The sequence below is a fragment of the Eucyclogobius newberryi genome, unplaced genomic scaffold, assembly GCF_026437365.1.
Source record: "Eucyclogobius newberryi isolate DKJ021-1_F unplaced genomic scaffold, fEucNew1.0.hap1 SCAF_21, whole genome shotgun sequence".
NCBI classification, from domain to species: Eukaryota; Metazoa; Chordata; class Actinopteri; order Gobiiformes; family Gobiidae; genus Eucyclogobius; species Eucyclogobius newberryi.
This window is the reverse complement of record NW_027315846.1, coordinates 10,051,881-10,068,730: the sequence shown is the minus strand read 5'-3', so window position 1 is coordinate 10,068,730 and position 16,850 is coordinate 10,051,881. Positions and strand designations below refer to the sequence as shown.

Genomic DNA, 16,850 nt, shown 5'->3' with positions numbered 1-16,850 from the left:
ACTGTATAGTAGATAGAGGCTGTATAGTAGATAGAGACTGTATAGTAGATAGAGACTGTATAGTAGATAGAGACTGTATATAGTACATAGAGGCTGTATAGTAGATAGAGACTGTATAGTAGATAGAGACTGTATCGTAGATAGAGACTGTATCGTAGATAGAGACTGTATAGTAGATAGAGACTGTATAGTAGATAGAGACTGTATAGTAGATAGAGACTGTATAGTAGATAGAGACTGTATAGTAGATAGAGACTGTATATAGTAGATAGAGGCTGTATAGTAGATAGAGGCTGTATAGTAGATAGAGACTGTATAGTAGATAGAGACTGTATAGTAGATAGAGGCTGTATAGTAGATAGAGACTGTATAGTAGATAGAGACTGTATAGTAGATAGAGGCTGTATAGTAGATAGAGACTGTATAGTAGATAGAGGCTGTATAGCAGATAGAGACTGTATATCAGATAGAGACTGTATAGTAGATAGAGACTGTATAGTAGATAGAGGCTGTATAGTAGATAGAGGCTGTATAGTAGATAGAGACTGTATAGTAGATAGAGGCTGTATAGTAGATAGAGACTGTATAGTAGATAGAGACTGTATAGTAGATAGAGACTGTATAGTAGATAGAGGCTGTATAGTAGATAGAGGCTGTATAGTAGATAGAGGCTGTATAGTAGATAGAGACTGTATAGTAGATAGAGGCTGTATAGTAGATAGAGACTGTATAGTAGATAGAGACTGTATAGTAGATAGAGACTGTATAGTAGATAGAGGCTCTATAGTAGATAGAGGCTGCATAGTAGATAGAGACTGTATAGTAGATAGAGGCTGTATAGTAGATAGAGGCTGCATAGTAGATAGAGACTGTATAGTAGATAGAGGCTGTATAGTAGATAGAGACTGTATAGTAGATAGAGACTGTATAGTAGATAGAGGCTGTATAGTAGATAGAGACTGTATAGCAGATAGAGACTGTATAGTAGATAGAGACTGTATAGTAGATAGAGGCTGTATAGCAGATAGAGACTGTATAGTAGATAGAGACTGTATAGTAGATAGAGGCTGTATAGTAGATAGAGACTGTATAGCAGATAGAGACTGTATAGTAGATAGAGGCTGTATAGTAGATAGAGACTGTATAGTAGATAGAGACTGTATAGTAGATAGAGACGGTATAGTAGATAGAGAAAGATGAAAAAAACACACAAATGCTCAATTCTTTTCAACTATTAAATTTATTCAAACTAACCTTAAGGATACATTCATAAAAAATAAAGTGCACATGTCAAAAACAATCATGTTTAGTAGTTCTAACAGGATTAACAACAACTAACTAATGATAATATAAGTCATTATGTATAAAAATAATGGTTAATTTCTAAAAGGAAATACAATTGCCACTGAATCTTGTAAACAGTACATTTATAAGCTTTACTGTACGTAGTAATAAAAAGTTCATGACGTTCAATGGTTAAACACTAATCTTAAGTATACACAGGTGATGTTAGTTTGGCAAATACAAAATTATATCTATTAAAACAAGCACTTTCGTTTGCTTTTAACCAACATGTGCAGTCGGTTTCAAATGTCCACAAAAGTCTCCTGTGCGTTTCTTAACATTAGTCCTTAACGTGTTGGTGTGATCCCTCATTAGTCCTTAACGACGTCTACGGGACGCTTTTGTTTTTCGGGGGGGCTCAGTCGGTGCCAGCCGGTCACCACTTTCTCTGGATGGGCCATGGTGTCCTTCCACTGGTCCACGGCCTCTGGGACGGCGCTCTCCAATCCCAGAACGATCTGAAGAGAAATGTGAAGACGGAAAACCATTGATTATTATTGCAGTGAGTTTATGTCGTATTGTGCAACATTAAAGGCAAGTCAGTTCATGGATTTCGTCTTTGTTCAGTGATACATTGAGGACTTTGGCCCGTTCAAAAGAATATTTTGCTATGGCAACGGTGCGCTCAACCACTTTGGAGTCAGATTTGTGGAGAGTCAAGCCCGCTCGCAGTAAGGATGCATGTTTTTGAAGGATTTTAGCACAATAAAACACTTCAATAAATGCTTTTCTTTTCGTCTTCTTTTTGGTTTAAATGTTACAGGGAGATACTTTAAAGCTGTACTAAGTTATATTCCACATAGACGTGTACATGTGTTTTTTTTAATTGTTCTTTAAAGCGTCGGTTTCTGACACAATTCTTTTATCTCTGCTTGAGTAATATTTGGTTTGAAGTTAACAGTGCAGTACTCTTGAGTAAAAGAGTTATTTATTACTCTTCCACTGTAAGAGAGGAAAAACTGTGAACAAACTTATGTGATTTGCACTTCTTACAATTTATGTTTACGCAGCATTCGTTTTCAAATCAACCTATTTAAGGCCATTAACATATATCCAATGTGGTTCCATCATTTTGGAACCACGTGCTTTAGTTTTAAGTTACAACCATAATTCCCTCATTGTTAGCTCAGTTCAACTTGGAGAAGATTTTCTGATGATGTTGTATGATTTGTTGTGATGTGCAATGTTTGTCTCAGTTCTTTGGAAATACCGATTACGCTCATAAATTATCAATCAAATTTTGAATACATTTAACGTCCAAACTGTTATTCCGGAGTAGTTCCCCAAGGACGGAGACTATGAGGTTCCAGACTCTCCGAAGTGTTTTTTTTAATAAGAGTTTTTTATAATAAGAGTTTTTTTTAATAAGTTTTTTTTAATAAGAGTTTTTTTTAATAAGAGTTTTTTTATAAAAAGAGTTTTTTTTATTAAGAGTTTTTTATAATAAGAGTTTTTTTTAATACGTTTTTTTAATAAGAGTTTTTTTTAATAAGTTTGTTGTGTTTTTATTATTGTACTTCTGTGTCTAATCTGTTTCTGTACCTAATCTGTGTTGCAACAGTGGAATTTCCCCATTGTGGGATAAATAAAGGTCATCTTATCTTAACTGTAACGTCGTCCATGTCATTTATTCCTATTGCACATTTACAACAACATCTGTCCAAATCGCGTCACCAAAAAAAAACAGTAAAAACAGTATAAAAAGCATAAAAACTGTGGCTTTGTACCTGTCCCAGACACTGTTTCCGGCGCACGGACGAGCGGCTGTACAGTCTGATGGTGAGCGAGCACGCCTGGTCCAGGGACTCCAGCGGGAAGTGACACGTGTCCTTCCACTCACACACACCCCCGGACGCCTTAAGAGCTTTAGTCTTCCTCTTCATCACCACGTGGCCGCACTGATGCAGCTCGGACTTCACGAAAAACGCTGCGAACGGCGCAAACGCACGGGGTTAAGTGGCAGAACGTGCACATCACCTACTGACATGGCTGAATCTTAAAAAATCTTTAAAAAGCTAAAACAAATGGTGTATATAATGTGTCAAAATTGTCTGTGTCATTGTTTGGTTAGTTTAATTTGGCTGTTTTGCTTTCTTTTTTGGATCAGAAGTTGTTACAGGACACACAAAATTGTTAATTACCCAAGTAAATCCATGTGTGTTTCCATTTGTCAGTGAATGTAACATAAAATACGGGATACAAGATACAAGATAATTCTTTTTGGAAAGTACATTGCTTCATCTATCAATTTGTGAGGACTTTTAATGAAATAGAATTAAGATTTAGGCCTGTTTTAGTCTGAATTGATACAGGTTTTGTCCTTGTTTCTTTGTCCTGGTTTAGTTCTGGTTAAACCTAATTTAGTATGTTGTTTTTTGTATTAATTTGTTAGTTTTCGCTGCTGTACATGCACGGTTTATTTAAATAACTGTGTCAAAATGGCAGATGTCGTTCACTGTGTGCACTGGGAACATCTCCGGAAAAAGGGATGTTAGAAAAAGATCAACCTTATTCACTCCACGTCGTTCTGTTTATTTTGCACGAAAAAATTGGAACTGTAAACTGGAGGAAAGAATGGAAACGGGGACTAAAATAAAAACAGAAACTCTGCCACATGGCGTTCCTGTATCGTGCACATCTAGCTGGGATTTGGACGTACCTTGGGTGAGCGGCGAGGAGGACGGCGGCAGGTTTTGCACGTTGAAGATCTGGAGCTGGATTCGACCGTTGACCGGCTGGAAACAGGTGGAAAGGTGCAGCTCCGAATGATACGCCTGCAGGAAAAGGAGAGGAACATGAGAAGAAGAGCTTTACTGCGCTGGATAAATAAAAGCTCTGCCGTCAGACAGTAAATAAACGTGAGAAGAAGAGCTTTACTGCGCTGGATAAATAAAAGCTCTGCCGTCAGACAGTAAATAAACGTGAGAAGAAGAGCTTTACTGCGCTGGATGAATAAAAGCTCTGCCATCAGACAGTAAATAAAAAAATAATTTATAAAACTAACAAGGATATTGTCTGAACTGATATCCTGGAAATGATACTCGAGCCTGTTATTTTTCTGGATCAAGCCTCTAAATCCAGTATTATGGAATCCTTAACTCCTTAACTTAAAGGATGTCCACATACAGGTGAAAATATGATCAATTTGTTTAAAAAATAAGAACTATTTAAATAGATTGGTCTAGATTGGACGCCTTATGTGTTTTATTTCAGACTTTGTGGATGTGAAACTATCAACATATTACATTTTGGCTCCAGCTTTAGTGAAGAATACCAACATTATTTCACTTTCATTATATTTTATGGAAAGGATGAGTTAAGGTAATGTAAATAATAATATATATCATGGTGAGGCCAGATAAAATTGAAAAGACTGGACAAAAATTAAAAAATATAAAACAACAAAAACAAAAAGACAAAACCAGAGAGGACAAATGAGATAAAAATGTAAAAATTAAATTAAAAAATATATAATAATAATGGGCAGTGGGGCATGCAGGAACAAAGAAAGTTAAGGTGCAAAAAGTCCAAAATAAAAGTCCCATATTCTCAAATTTGTCCATTTTTAAGTAGATTTTTTAAATTTTTTGGATGTCGGCTACGATTTTGGTCCAGCCTTCGATCATCTGCGCAATTTGTGTCATTATTTGTGATGGCTTTTTCTCCCAGCTGCCAGAAGCAGACTTTTATTTTGAAGGAAGCTGGGTGAATTTTGAACTCAGAGAAAGAGGTTTACACTTCCCTTAAAAAGTATTGCCGGAATTATCCTTTTTCTCACTAAGACTTCTGACTACGTACTCAAATAAATCCATTAATTAATTCCATAGATGAACAAATTATAAACTACTAAATTATGCACACCTGCTTGTCTCCATGGTGATGTAATTGCCTAGAATGTTCCACAGAATGGCATTAAACTTCCAGAAGTTACAGATCAGAAATAATGCATGTTTTTGAGGAATGAAAGCGCCCAAAATGAAATAAAAACATGACAAATCCCCCACCTGAAAAGTTACACGGTGCGTCTTTAATTTATCATATTTTTTTTTTCTCTCAGTTTTTAAATTATTAAAACAAACAACACAAAACAAGACACAGTGAGAAAACGAAAGAAGCAAAAGCAACAAAAGACATTGTCCAAAAAAAAAAAAAAAAGTCCCACTTAATCCAGTGTTTTTTGTTAATTTTCAAATAAAGTTTTTGTAAAATCCAGTCCTTGATCATCATTTTTATGCGATGACCTTTTCCCTTGCTTCTTTTGGCAAAATTACAGCACTTACAGAGACGCACAGCACAGAATTTATCCAAGTTATGGCCAAGTCTATATTTTTTGCATTCAATTTTGCTCATTTCCGCTCAGCCGAATGGCGCACTTCAGGGTCTCGTCTTTTTGATTGACACAGATTTCAAAAGTGTGTGTCTTTCATTTCATAAATCACAGGTTGATCCGAAGTCCTTCCTGTCTGTCTGATGCCACGAGCACAAAAACAGCCCCGGAGCTTACTGACACCGGCCAGACACGGGTCCATTTATCGTAACCACAGAGCACTGCTGAAATGATTTGAGGTTTTGGAGAGATGACCTACTTTCCATGAGGTACATTCAGCAAAAACACATTCTTTCTATAATCAAATAATTGTGGTGAAATTGCCTGAAATGTTTTTTTTTCCTCGCTTCTGTTTTGTGATTATGCAAGATTCATCATCGGGCCAGTTTTATAGGGCAAAGACAATGCTTTACATCTATTGTTTGCAGAGGAAAGAAAATCACCTGAAACACACTTTTAGTCAAATGATTTGTGCATGGAATTTTTTAATAGAATTAGTTTTTAATTTTACCTACAGATACATTACGCATTTTACCACTAAATTATACTTTCTGTGAAGTTCAAATACATTTGTTTAGGCTAGTAAACAGTAATTTTCATTTTTTTTGTAATAGAACACCAACATTAAGATTGAAATCTGTAAATTGATTGCTCATTTTTTGTTATAAAGACTCAATATCGTCAGTATTTGTGATCAGATGTTAGTTAATCATCCAAAGTATATACTGGTCTACTTCATTTCAAAGGCTCATTGCTTGGATGGGGTTAAAGCCTTGAGCTGTTTGATAATCAGGGGTGCATGTGGTTTGGGGCGTCACTTACAGAGGATTTTGAGGGCGAGTTGAGCTCCAGCCAGTGCTCCGTCTCCGCGGGGCCGAGCGTCCGCAGCGACAAGACGCACTCGCCCACTGTCCTCGTGCGAGACGAGTGCGACTGAAGCCTGAGCACCAGAGCGCTGCAGCGCAACTGCTGCAGGTGCAACGAGAACACGAACGTCTCCATCAAGCGGACGTCCTGCAGAAGGGAGAAAAAACGGTCAAATCCACTCTCCACGGACGTCTTTACGTGTTTATTTGTGCAGTTTGGTAGGGATTATAGAGATTTAATCCATGTTTGCATGCAAAAAAGATGACTGCTTCATTTGCAAAGTCAAAAAAATCACTAATGCTCAGATCTTGGAATAAAAACAAACAAGAAATTGAACAAAAATACTGTGTTCTGTGTACTGTGGTCATATAACCAAGTCATGTCATGTAACCAAGTTTGCATTCACACTTTTATTTAGTTTGGTCGTGATGTAGACCTGGTTAGAGCCTCTTCTAGTCCTGGTTCAGTTCTGGTGCAGTCCTGGTTTAGCTTCAGGTTTAGTCTCACTTTTGATATGGCATACGTTTAAGTATGAACGCAGCGTAAAGGTGGAATGGACGATTTTTCGGCCCAAATCTGAGTCTCATTTCCTCGTGACGTGGACTGCCGATTAGTCCTGCCACGTATCAATCATAGAACACACCTACTGCTCACCTGCAGCCTCGTGCGGCTCGTCCCCATGAGCAGCACGTTTCCCTGTGCCTAAGCGCATGGATCTATCATAATAGTTCCCTCAGTGTACGGGACAAAATTAAGACAGAGAAAGACAGTTCAAGCTGAAGCAGAAGAGACGGAAATCTACGGGAGACGAGAGATGCAATGTGATCCGTCGAGCTAATAAACAAACGCACGTGTAACAACGAGGCTTTTCTCTGCTTCCGCACGGGGGGAGTGTGCACTTCCGCTTGAGTTCTCAAATCGGCGAAAAACCGTCCATTACGCCTTTAAACATATTTATTTTTTCATTTGATTGTATTAACCGTCATTGCTATCGAGGCCTCTTTTTCAAGGGCGACCTGGGGCAAAGTGAACATTTAACAGAATCTACTTTTAAAAGCACAGACACTTTTCATACGACGGCTCTAAACTCCTTATACAGTGAACTAATATGATGAGTCGGCAGAGCGTTCAACTACTAAGCCCAGACTGCCATTGTGTTCTTAGACACGACACTTGCTTTCACTTTAGTGGAGGTAAGTGGAGGCAAAATGGAGGTAATTTTCAACGTGTACCATTTGTTATAGACATACGTTCACTCTGTCACAGCCTTTAAAACCACTTTCAAAAGGGGTTAATAAATAAGTAAGTCTCGCCTGATTTAAAAGTGCAGTAGCAGTGCGGACAAATGAGTTCATCTCGGAGCTTTGAACCGTCGTCCTGATGCGAGACGTTCAAACGCACGGTTCAACACGGGATGTTTTTAGATTTTCTTTTCAGTTGCTTGACTGTGAAGTTGTGTCAGAGTGACCTGCGTTTTCCCTGTTAATTTAGTCTTAATGAGTTTATTCTTGTCTTTTGCGAACAATGTTGTATAAGATGATAAATGTAATGAGTTGTGGACAATGGTTAAAATGTATAACCTGGAAGTTTTTTTTTTTTTTTTAAAAGAACATATTAAAAAATAATAATGATAATAATAATTAAATCAGAGAGAGAGCAGACACAAAATATAAGCAGCAGATATCCAACAATTGCAAGAAGAAAAAAAAAAAAAAAAAAAAAATCATGACCTTGAGAGCTCTAAATAAAAAACGTCAAATTTTGCCCAAAGTCTGTCAATTTGTCAATTTTCAACTGGAAGATTTTTTTTTTTTTTTAATTCTTTGTTCTGTCTGTATTCCTCAAACTCAACCTAAATAGCCAGATATATTTCATAATGTCTTATTTTATTTCATTTCACTTGTATATTCATACCTTACTTGACAAATGTCATTTTTACACCTAAATTGTGCAGCTTTTTATTACTTGCTCTTAAGTATGATCTATAATAATCTCTTGTGGATCAATACAGTTTGTCTTGGCTTAAGTGGTAGTTTCTTATGTGTTATATGTTTTTCATGTGGGTCATTTACCTGCTGAAACGCCTGCACTGAGCTCTTGAACTGAATTGGTTTGGGGACAGTGATGATGCCTTTGAAGCCGAACTTCTGTTGTTCCCCTCCGTCCGACGACAAACATAAGTCCGAGCACTGATCAAAGACAAAAAGCACAGGATATTATAGATATTATAGATGGGACGGGTCAAGTGTCGTTAACGTGGTCTTGGGCAAACGCCAGTGGAACGTGGACTTCCTGCTGGAACGTTCAACTGCGTGAATCCCACCACACATACTGCAAATATCATCATTTGAGTTTAAAGTTTGAACTAGTTTCAGTCCCACTCTTTAAAATTTCCACAAGCCTTAATTAACAAAAAGCTGTAAAAGGATCAAATATGTCTGAAATTAAAATACACTCAGAATTACTTTCATATCAATTAATTATGTCAAGTTTTTTAATCTAAATATGCCATGTTCATTTATATATACACATTATATACATACACATTATTTTGTACTAACGATTTATTTAAGTAGATAAACTTAAAAACAAAACAAAACGTGAAATGATTTAATGGAAAATGGTTAAAAGAAGCTTATTCTAACTATAAAAAACAAAATCATGGCATAGTTGAATTTAAATAATGGTCCCAATTTGTCCACAGTCTTTCAAATTTGTCCATTTCCAATTTTTTTTTTAACATTTGTTCAATGCGCGTTACAATGACAGCCCAGTCCCATTTTCAGTAAATGTATTAATCCAAATTTGATGTCTCTACTTTTTTCCTGGTCCTTTTAGGCAATACTTCAGTGCAGTCAAATTGGAGGATGCACTTAAACTTAAAAAAACCACAGACTATTTCTTTATCTACTTGGGGAAAAAAAAAGAATATTACATAAAGAACCTCTCGAGTTTGAAGACTAACACTTTGATAACGCAGGCGTATCTCAGCCTCTCTCACGATGCACTTGTCCATTATGTCCACTCCCGGGCGTGGCTTTTCGCACACTTTAGTCTCAAATGTGACCCACTCAGCCTCCTGAAAGAGCAAACCTTTTCTCCTCCTCTGTCCGAGCCAAAGTTAGCGGAGCGTTGAGGGCCGGACAGCGGCTCGTACGGAGGGGGCACAGAGGCGTCTTTGAGGGGCACAAAGGGGCGTTTTGTCCCCGGTGAAACCTTACCTGCACTAGGGTGATCCACACCTGCTCCAGAGCCTCCTGATAGCTCACGCGGACGCACAATTTGCCCAGCTCTCGCTCGTCGCCTGATAACGTGATGGAATCTGAAAGAAAATGAAGAAAAGTCTAAATAAATGTACATACTGCACGTAAATGTACATCCAAATCTAGTAATATGGCTGTTTTTCATGTATTTTTTGTGTATAGATTTTATTGTATGTCCAAGCAAACATGTACTGTATGCCCACTACTACTACATACTACTTATGATTTCACTGATATTATTGATTATTACTGATATAACTGATATTATCAACATTATGATCTGGTATTTAGTTTTCCTACATCATTTTAATTTCAACTTTACCCAAGTTTCTTTTAGGATTCAGAACGTTTCCTTCTGGAGTTCAAATCTGATGAATCACTTTGTAAATAAATAAGGCGGATGCAATTTCCTGTATTCAAGCTACAGTGTGTCCCGAATGTATTCATTTAATTTTATTTGCACAATACTTCATTGTTTATGTCCATTCATTCAAGTTTAGTTAGACATTCTTTCACGATATTTCACATACTTCTTAACAATCTGTATTAGTTTATTTCCTGCCATTTACAGACATCAAATTGTGTGTTTTTCTGATTGAACAATGCCATTTCTATGAGAGCGCTCTCGTCTGTAGAACTGAAGAGTGAAAGCATTTGGACATTATTGCTCTGTCACAAAGCAGGGGAATTATGACCTGGTTTAGTCACAGGGGTCAAGTCTCCGGCAAGAGGCTGAGGTTAATTAAATCTGTAAGAATGGCATGAAAGATTGTAGTGCTCCTTTATTCTGAAAATAAATCACAAATATTTGGGGTGAAACTGCATTCACAACGATTTGCCCAATTTGGAATGTTCTGTTAGAGAAAGTGGTTATTAGTTATTCTTAGTATGTCGTGTTTTGAAAGCTTTTGTGCAAATTAGGCAAGTTATTTTACTCCAGGTTTGAAGAGCGCGTACATAATTCAGAACAAGAAAAACAATAATCGGAACGACAATTGTAATCAATAACTGTAATTGCACAGAAAAAAGAAAAAAGAAGTTACCCAGGCTGCTCTCTATGGAGTCCCTCAAGGACGATTCGCTGCTGAAGACACTGGAGGCCGAATCGAACCGCTGCAAATCAAACAAAAAACACAAAATATTAAACCAGGAATTCAGCAGGCAAATTACAAAACAAAGTGTCATAATTGTGTGAGATACTGTGAGACAAAAACAGGTATATTGAGCTGTAACAGTACATCGTAAACATCAATTTAATATAACATACTATACACAATTTAATATAAACCTCTGTGATACATTGATTATTACAATAAAGCATAAACATATTGATTTATTGCTCTTGACTGGATTATTTGGATTAGTTTGTGAGACATCATCGTCTGCACATATCACATGAAGTGGAAGTGGCGCTGTTGCTAGGCGCTACAAACGGACATCCTTGTCACGTCATCATCTGTCAGTCACAGGCCTCTGTATTGGGCTGTATTGAATCTGCATCGTATCGTCAGGGATCTTATAGTATATAGCGTAACATTTGGATGGTATTTAGAGTTTTTTTTCGTTCCGAAGGCTGTGAAAGGGGGAGAGAGTGGGTATAGACAGTCGGCAAATATCCCACAACCCCACGATGACGGCAACCACACATGTGCAACGCTCTTAACCCCTGCGTCCCTATTTTAGTTAAGTCATTTTCGTTTAATCATTAGATGGGGACACAACCAAGTCAGGATGATTAATTTCCAAGACTCGTTTTGAATAATGATTAAAATGTCACAGAAAATGCATAAAGCCTAAAACAGCACTTTATAACCCCTGTGCGAGCGTGTGTTCCTTTAAATCTAAAGTTTATTTGTTTACTTCTATTTCTATGGTGCTGCTCCTGTCATCCATTTATGACTTACTGCTGTTTGCTCAAAGTGTTGCCAGTCTAAACATTAGAGCTAATTAAACAACAGTCAAACCCCAGGAAATGAAAGAAGATGAGCGATGTGAACTGTGAGGGAAAGTTACAACTGTAAAAGTCACATTGCCCCGTGTCTTTAATGCACATGGATAATGATGGACAGATTTCATTTAAAGGTGCACTATGTCACTTTTCTGATATCTGCTTTTCTCCATGGGGATGTTTGTGCTTTGCTGGGAATGTTAAGCATGTTTTTGAAGGCATTTTGAGCCATAAAACACAGGAAAGTCATGTTCGACATATAATAATTTAATGCAATTTTACCTAACATTCCAAGCAAAGTGGTGGCATACACGTTTTTACAATGCTATTTGTCTTAGTTTAGTTCAAATACAATTAAAATGCTTACTTATCATGGCCATTCTGCAGTCTGTGTTGCACTATATGTGTTTTTGAAGATGTAATAGAAAATAAATCATAAATAATGTTGTATTTTAGGAGATACTTAATTTGTGGCTGTTACTGTACATTTGCCTGGTGTATTGTGTCCTATAGCATTACAAGAGGATATTTTGAGTTAATTGTTGGTGGGGAATCTATACTTAAGTCCAAAATGGTGGCGAATTCTGGTTTTCAAATCTGCAAATCATTTAATCAGCACTTCAATACTAATCCTCAGTCATTTTCATCACATTGAGAAGACGACGTAATGATATGAGAAACTAAAATGCAGTAAACCCTTCATGGCTTTCAGCGTCCTTATTTTCCGTGATATTTGCGAGGACTTTTAAGCATTCAAAAGATGGTCAAATGTTTGGTTTTTGATTGTTGAAAGTTCCGGCTGCCGTTTTCCTCTCTCTGAAGCTCATGAGAACAAACCAGAGCCACAGCAGCAGCGGAGCGGACCTGAGTTTACCTGTGTCCAGCTGTTCACATCCTGGACTCTGCTGTGACGGCGCTCACGTTACTATGGCAACACCACCACACAAACTCCACAGACAGACAATCACAACTACTGCCATTCTCACTTTATAAATTCTGTTTGGCTAATTTTAAATTAAAAAGGCAAAGGCTAAATGTGAATTTGGGTTGCTCTATTATGGAAAAATATATGTAATTAGAATTATTCGGATCATTATAGAAATAGATTTTTCAAAATGAATTATTATTAATTTCACCTGCAAATGAAGAATAGACTTAAATTGTTCACCCTTTATTAGTCATTCTTGAAAGTCACTGATTTAATTCAATTAGATTTTGCTCCAGGTTTTGTGGACAGAATTTGATTAAAATTATGACACATCTTTTGTAATTGATTAGAGAAATAATAGTATTGAATAAATTAATTGCATGGCCAAAATGTGAAAACCTCCTTCCCAGACAATTGTAAAATACACAGTAAATGTCCTCGTAGCTCATAATCACTAATACAGTTTGTTTGTACTTTGCTGTGGAAACTCTTGTGCAGATTGGCACCTGGAGCCAGAGATAAGACTCTCACCTGGATGTGGCCCTGAGGAGTCGACAGGTCAAACGTGGAGCTGCTCAACTTCTGCTCACTCAGCTTCAACGGATGACTTGAAACTACAAACACAATTATAATACAACATATAACTACTGTTTGTCCAGCTCAAACTGAGAATCTATGAGAGTAATACAGCCAGTGCAGTGCAAAGTGCAATTTAGTCACAAGGAAAACTTAACAAGATTAGCTATAAGTAGTAATAGATAGTACATTTTTGGTTATAAGTGAAAATCTATTACTGTAAACAATTGGTAGAACTTTACTTTACAGCAAAGTAAGAGCATGGCAATAGGATGGAAATAACTGGGAAGCATTAATTAGAATTAATCATATTACCTAGAAATAAATAAAGTGACTCTGTAATTAGTATGATAATATGCAATTACCATATGTAAACATTTACTTTCCATCCTATTACTATGCAACTAAAATGCACCTGTTTCAACAAACTATATCCTAATTTAGCACATTTTTACAGTTACTGTATTTTCCATACTATAAGGTGCATTGGATTATAAGGCACACTGTCAATGAATGGTGTATTTTCGATCAATTTTCATACATAAGGTGCTAAACAAAACGTGTACCACACAAAATTGCTTTGAGGTCAGTAAGCACAACCAGAATGAATCCATATATAAGGCACACTGGATTATAAGGCTTTTAAGTGCGCCTCATAGTGCGGAAAATATGGTACATTTTGTATCTGAATCAGCTTTTTAGTTATTTAAAATAATATATATAATTGGGACTTTATAAGGCTTATAATACTTCCTCCAGCCACATGGGGTCATATAATAAACACAAAGTTACCGGTACTTTTAGTGGCTTGTGTACTTTTTGGAGACGTAGCATAATTGTGAACTAAAATATATTGCATTTACCACTTACAAAGACAACTCTGAGTTACAAGATGGAAAGTGGAAACAATACATTTGCCATTGCGAGATAGGGCCAGGCGTGGTTCACTCACCTTTGTGGTTTGGCGAGTGTGCGCTCTTGATGCCGTTGCGTTGCGTTGAACCGGGCGAGTTGTATTCGATCGTTTGGACCTGGTGCAGGCTGGACTCGGGGCAGTAAGTCGACCCCAATAACTCTGCTTTTCTCTCAGCGTAAGTGCACCGGGCCGAACCTAGACGCAACAAACACACAAAATAATAAGTATAGATTGTAGTTTGAATATTAAATCAAATGTAAATGAGAAATTGAAAGATCGCAAGAAAAAACAGATCGTATAACTATTGTTGATCTCATCGTAATTGTGGTTGTATTTAATATTATTTTATTGAGATCCACAATCATTTTCCAACATTATTTTAGTTACATCTTGGAATGTAAAATGTGTTTGGTGACCATCCTGAACAGCTACAATATTGGGGAAACGTCTAATTATGACTTTTCTTACAAGCAATGGAATTTATGTTAAAACAGTCGTAAGATTTTGTTAAAAGTTCACATTTTAAACACGTTCAGGCGCATTGACAATGAAATATGAAGAATACAATGCATTTCTTAACACTTTTAGAGGATTAAACTAGAGGGTTAGCAGCTTGAATAAGACATGATATTTTGTTGTTTGCAAATTAATTTCACAATTTTAACAACAGTTTTTTGTACTAATTGTGACTTTTTAAATTCAGATTAAAAAAAAAACAATGAATAACTTACTCTGTGGTCCAGGCTGTAAGTTGGGGAACATTTGGACCCTGGGCTGGACATAAGAGGGTTTAAACGTTGGCAAGACAAAGGGCACCACGCGACCGTCCGGGGGCATTTTGGACAGGAGATAGTCCTCCGGGAGACTCCTCTGCTCCACAGGCTGATGCTCCACCGCCACGCCAGGCGGCATCTTCATAGTGATGACTGTAAAAGGGATGAAATAAGATAAGATAAGATATTCCTTTATTGTCCCACATGGGGAAATTTCATTGACGCAACGCAGGAAGATACAGAGGTAGATACAGAAGAAATGAGAACACATGCAGTTCAACCCAATACTTTAAATTGTATTGTATTAAAACAAAGGTAATTACCTAGTTATAAACCACACAAAAGACAATACAAAAACTAGTGTTGAAAATAAATACTAATTTTGAAATGAAACAAAGGATAACACTCTGATATACACTGATATCAGAACTTTCAAAGGGAGTAATATCTAAACCACATAAATGTATTAACAATTTGGGCAGCCACTCTACTAAATATATTAAAAATAAATTGGAACAAGAGGGCAATTTTGTTGTAACAGACGAAGAATAGGTAAATATATATACGTCCCAAAGGAAAAGCACAAAATCACATGTTTGGAAAGAATTCAGTTGGAACAATATTAAAGAAACTACCATTATTTGTATTAAAGATCTAAATTCCTATTGGCCAAAAAAAAAAAAAAAAACTTAACTTTTTGGCTTTAAACATATTTTCCAGTAAGTATCCAGTATTGAGTATTGAGTTCTGTTTTGGTATCAAAATCGAGAATATTACAATTGTGACAACACAAAAATTAACTGTATTTGTACAAATACCATCTCTTCCTAATCTAAAACACAAAAAAGCAAAACAAAAGACAATCCATATGTTTCCATTTTAACTTATCACTAAATCAGACTTGATTTGAAAGTAGTTTCAAACCAAAGCAGCAACAAAACAAAAACAGAATACAGAAGCGTGTCTGCATAAATCGCATCACGCAAGTATTGTGTACATAAATGTAATACTACCTTGAGTTTCCTGCTCCTTCTTCCTTGTGAACGTCTTGCAGCAGTTTTTGAAGCACTCCATGGTCCAGTCTAAACACCAGACAATGTGTAATAAATGAGATTCACAAAAAATTAACAATAAAAAACAATAAAGCTACAACACTTTCAATTTGACATAATACTTTTCAACATATATTTAAGTTCAGCTGGATACTAAACCAAGCTGTGAAAAAACAATGATCAAACTACCATTTTGTTGATCAAACGAATGCTGTTTTAATGATCTATTAAAGTAACGTAATCTGAAATAACTACTGTAGCCCAGTATTAAAACACAACAGCTTTTCAGCAAAACAAAACTGGACACACTGGTCAAAATGGTTTACACAGATGAGCCAAAGTTTCCAATCACATCAAAACTTATCTACTTTTTATCGAATTTTACCACCCACATTTTCAATAAAAGACGTAAATGATTAATGTGAGCAACTAATAATCACTAAGCCATAACAAAACAGCGATGAACAGTATTACAAATAGTATTAGTATTGGCAGCATGGTTGTTTATCCATGAATAAAATCACAAATAAAACGCATCCAACTCTCAAATAAAACGCATTTATCACGTCATATTCAAAGTGGATTAAAGATTTGCTCACCTGGTCCGATGCTTTCAGTGCAGGTGACTTGAAGTTTTGCGGTGCCTTGTTCACACTGCTGAGGTCTTTGCTAATGCAGAGAGCTCAGGTTCTCTATCTCTCTCTCTCTCTCTCCTCCTCCTCTTTCTCTTTCTCCCTCCCTCTAAAGAGCTGTCTCATTCCCGGACGCTATTTAAGCTTCCCTGAACACACGCTTGCTTTACGATTGGCCGCTCTGTCCTCCTATGGCTATCCAATTACGAAAAACAAACTTCATA

The 16,850-nt window shown here is 36.6% G+C and overlaps 1 protein-coding gene across 1 annotated transcript; it reads right to left on the bottom strand.

Annotated features, from left to right (window-relative positions):
* Positions 1-1,633: 1,633 nt before the first annotated feature.
* On the bottom strand, positions 1,634-16,740 carry LOC140370466 (tandem C2 domains nuclear protein). Its single transcript, XM_072457630.1, has 12 exons — positions 16,594-16,740; positions 15,956-16,024; positions 14,901-15,095; positions 14,206-14,364; positions 13,209-13,291; positions 10,845-10,914; positions 9,760-9,860; positions 8,611-8,727; positions 6,494-6,685; positions 4,004-4,118; positions 3,072-3,271; positions 1,634-1,802 (listed from the first exon to the last, which is right to left on the bottom strand). Exons 2-12 carry the CDS (start codon positions 16,014-16,016, stop codon positions 1,656-1,658), a joined length of 1,440 nt encoding a protein of 479 aa, XP_072313731.1. The 5' UTR covers positions 16,017-16,024; positions 16,594-16,740; the 3' UTR covers positions 1,634-1,655.
* Positions 16,741-16,850: the final 110 nt, after the last annotated feature.

Coding starts and splice junctions, on each gene's coding strand:
- LOC140370466 (XM_072457630.1), bottom strand. CDS start 16,016: ATGGAGTGCTTCAAAAACTGCTGCAAGACGTTCACAAGGAAGAAGGAG. Junction 15,096..15,955: donor GAAGGAGCAGGAAACTCAAG/GTAGTATTACAT, acceptor TCCCTTTTACAG/TCATCACTATGAAGATGCCG. Junction 9,861..10,844: donor CTCCATAGAGAGCAGCCTGG/GTAACTTCTTTT, acceptor ATTTTCTTTCAG/ATTCCATCACGTTATCAGGC.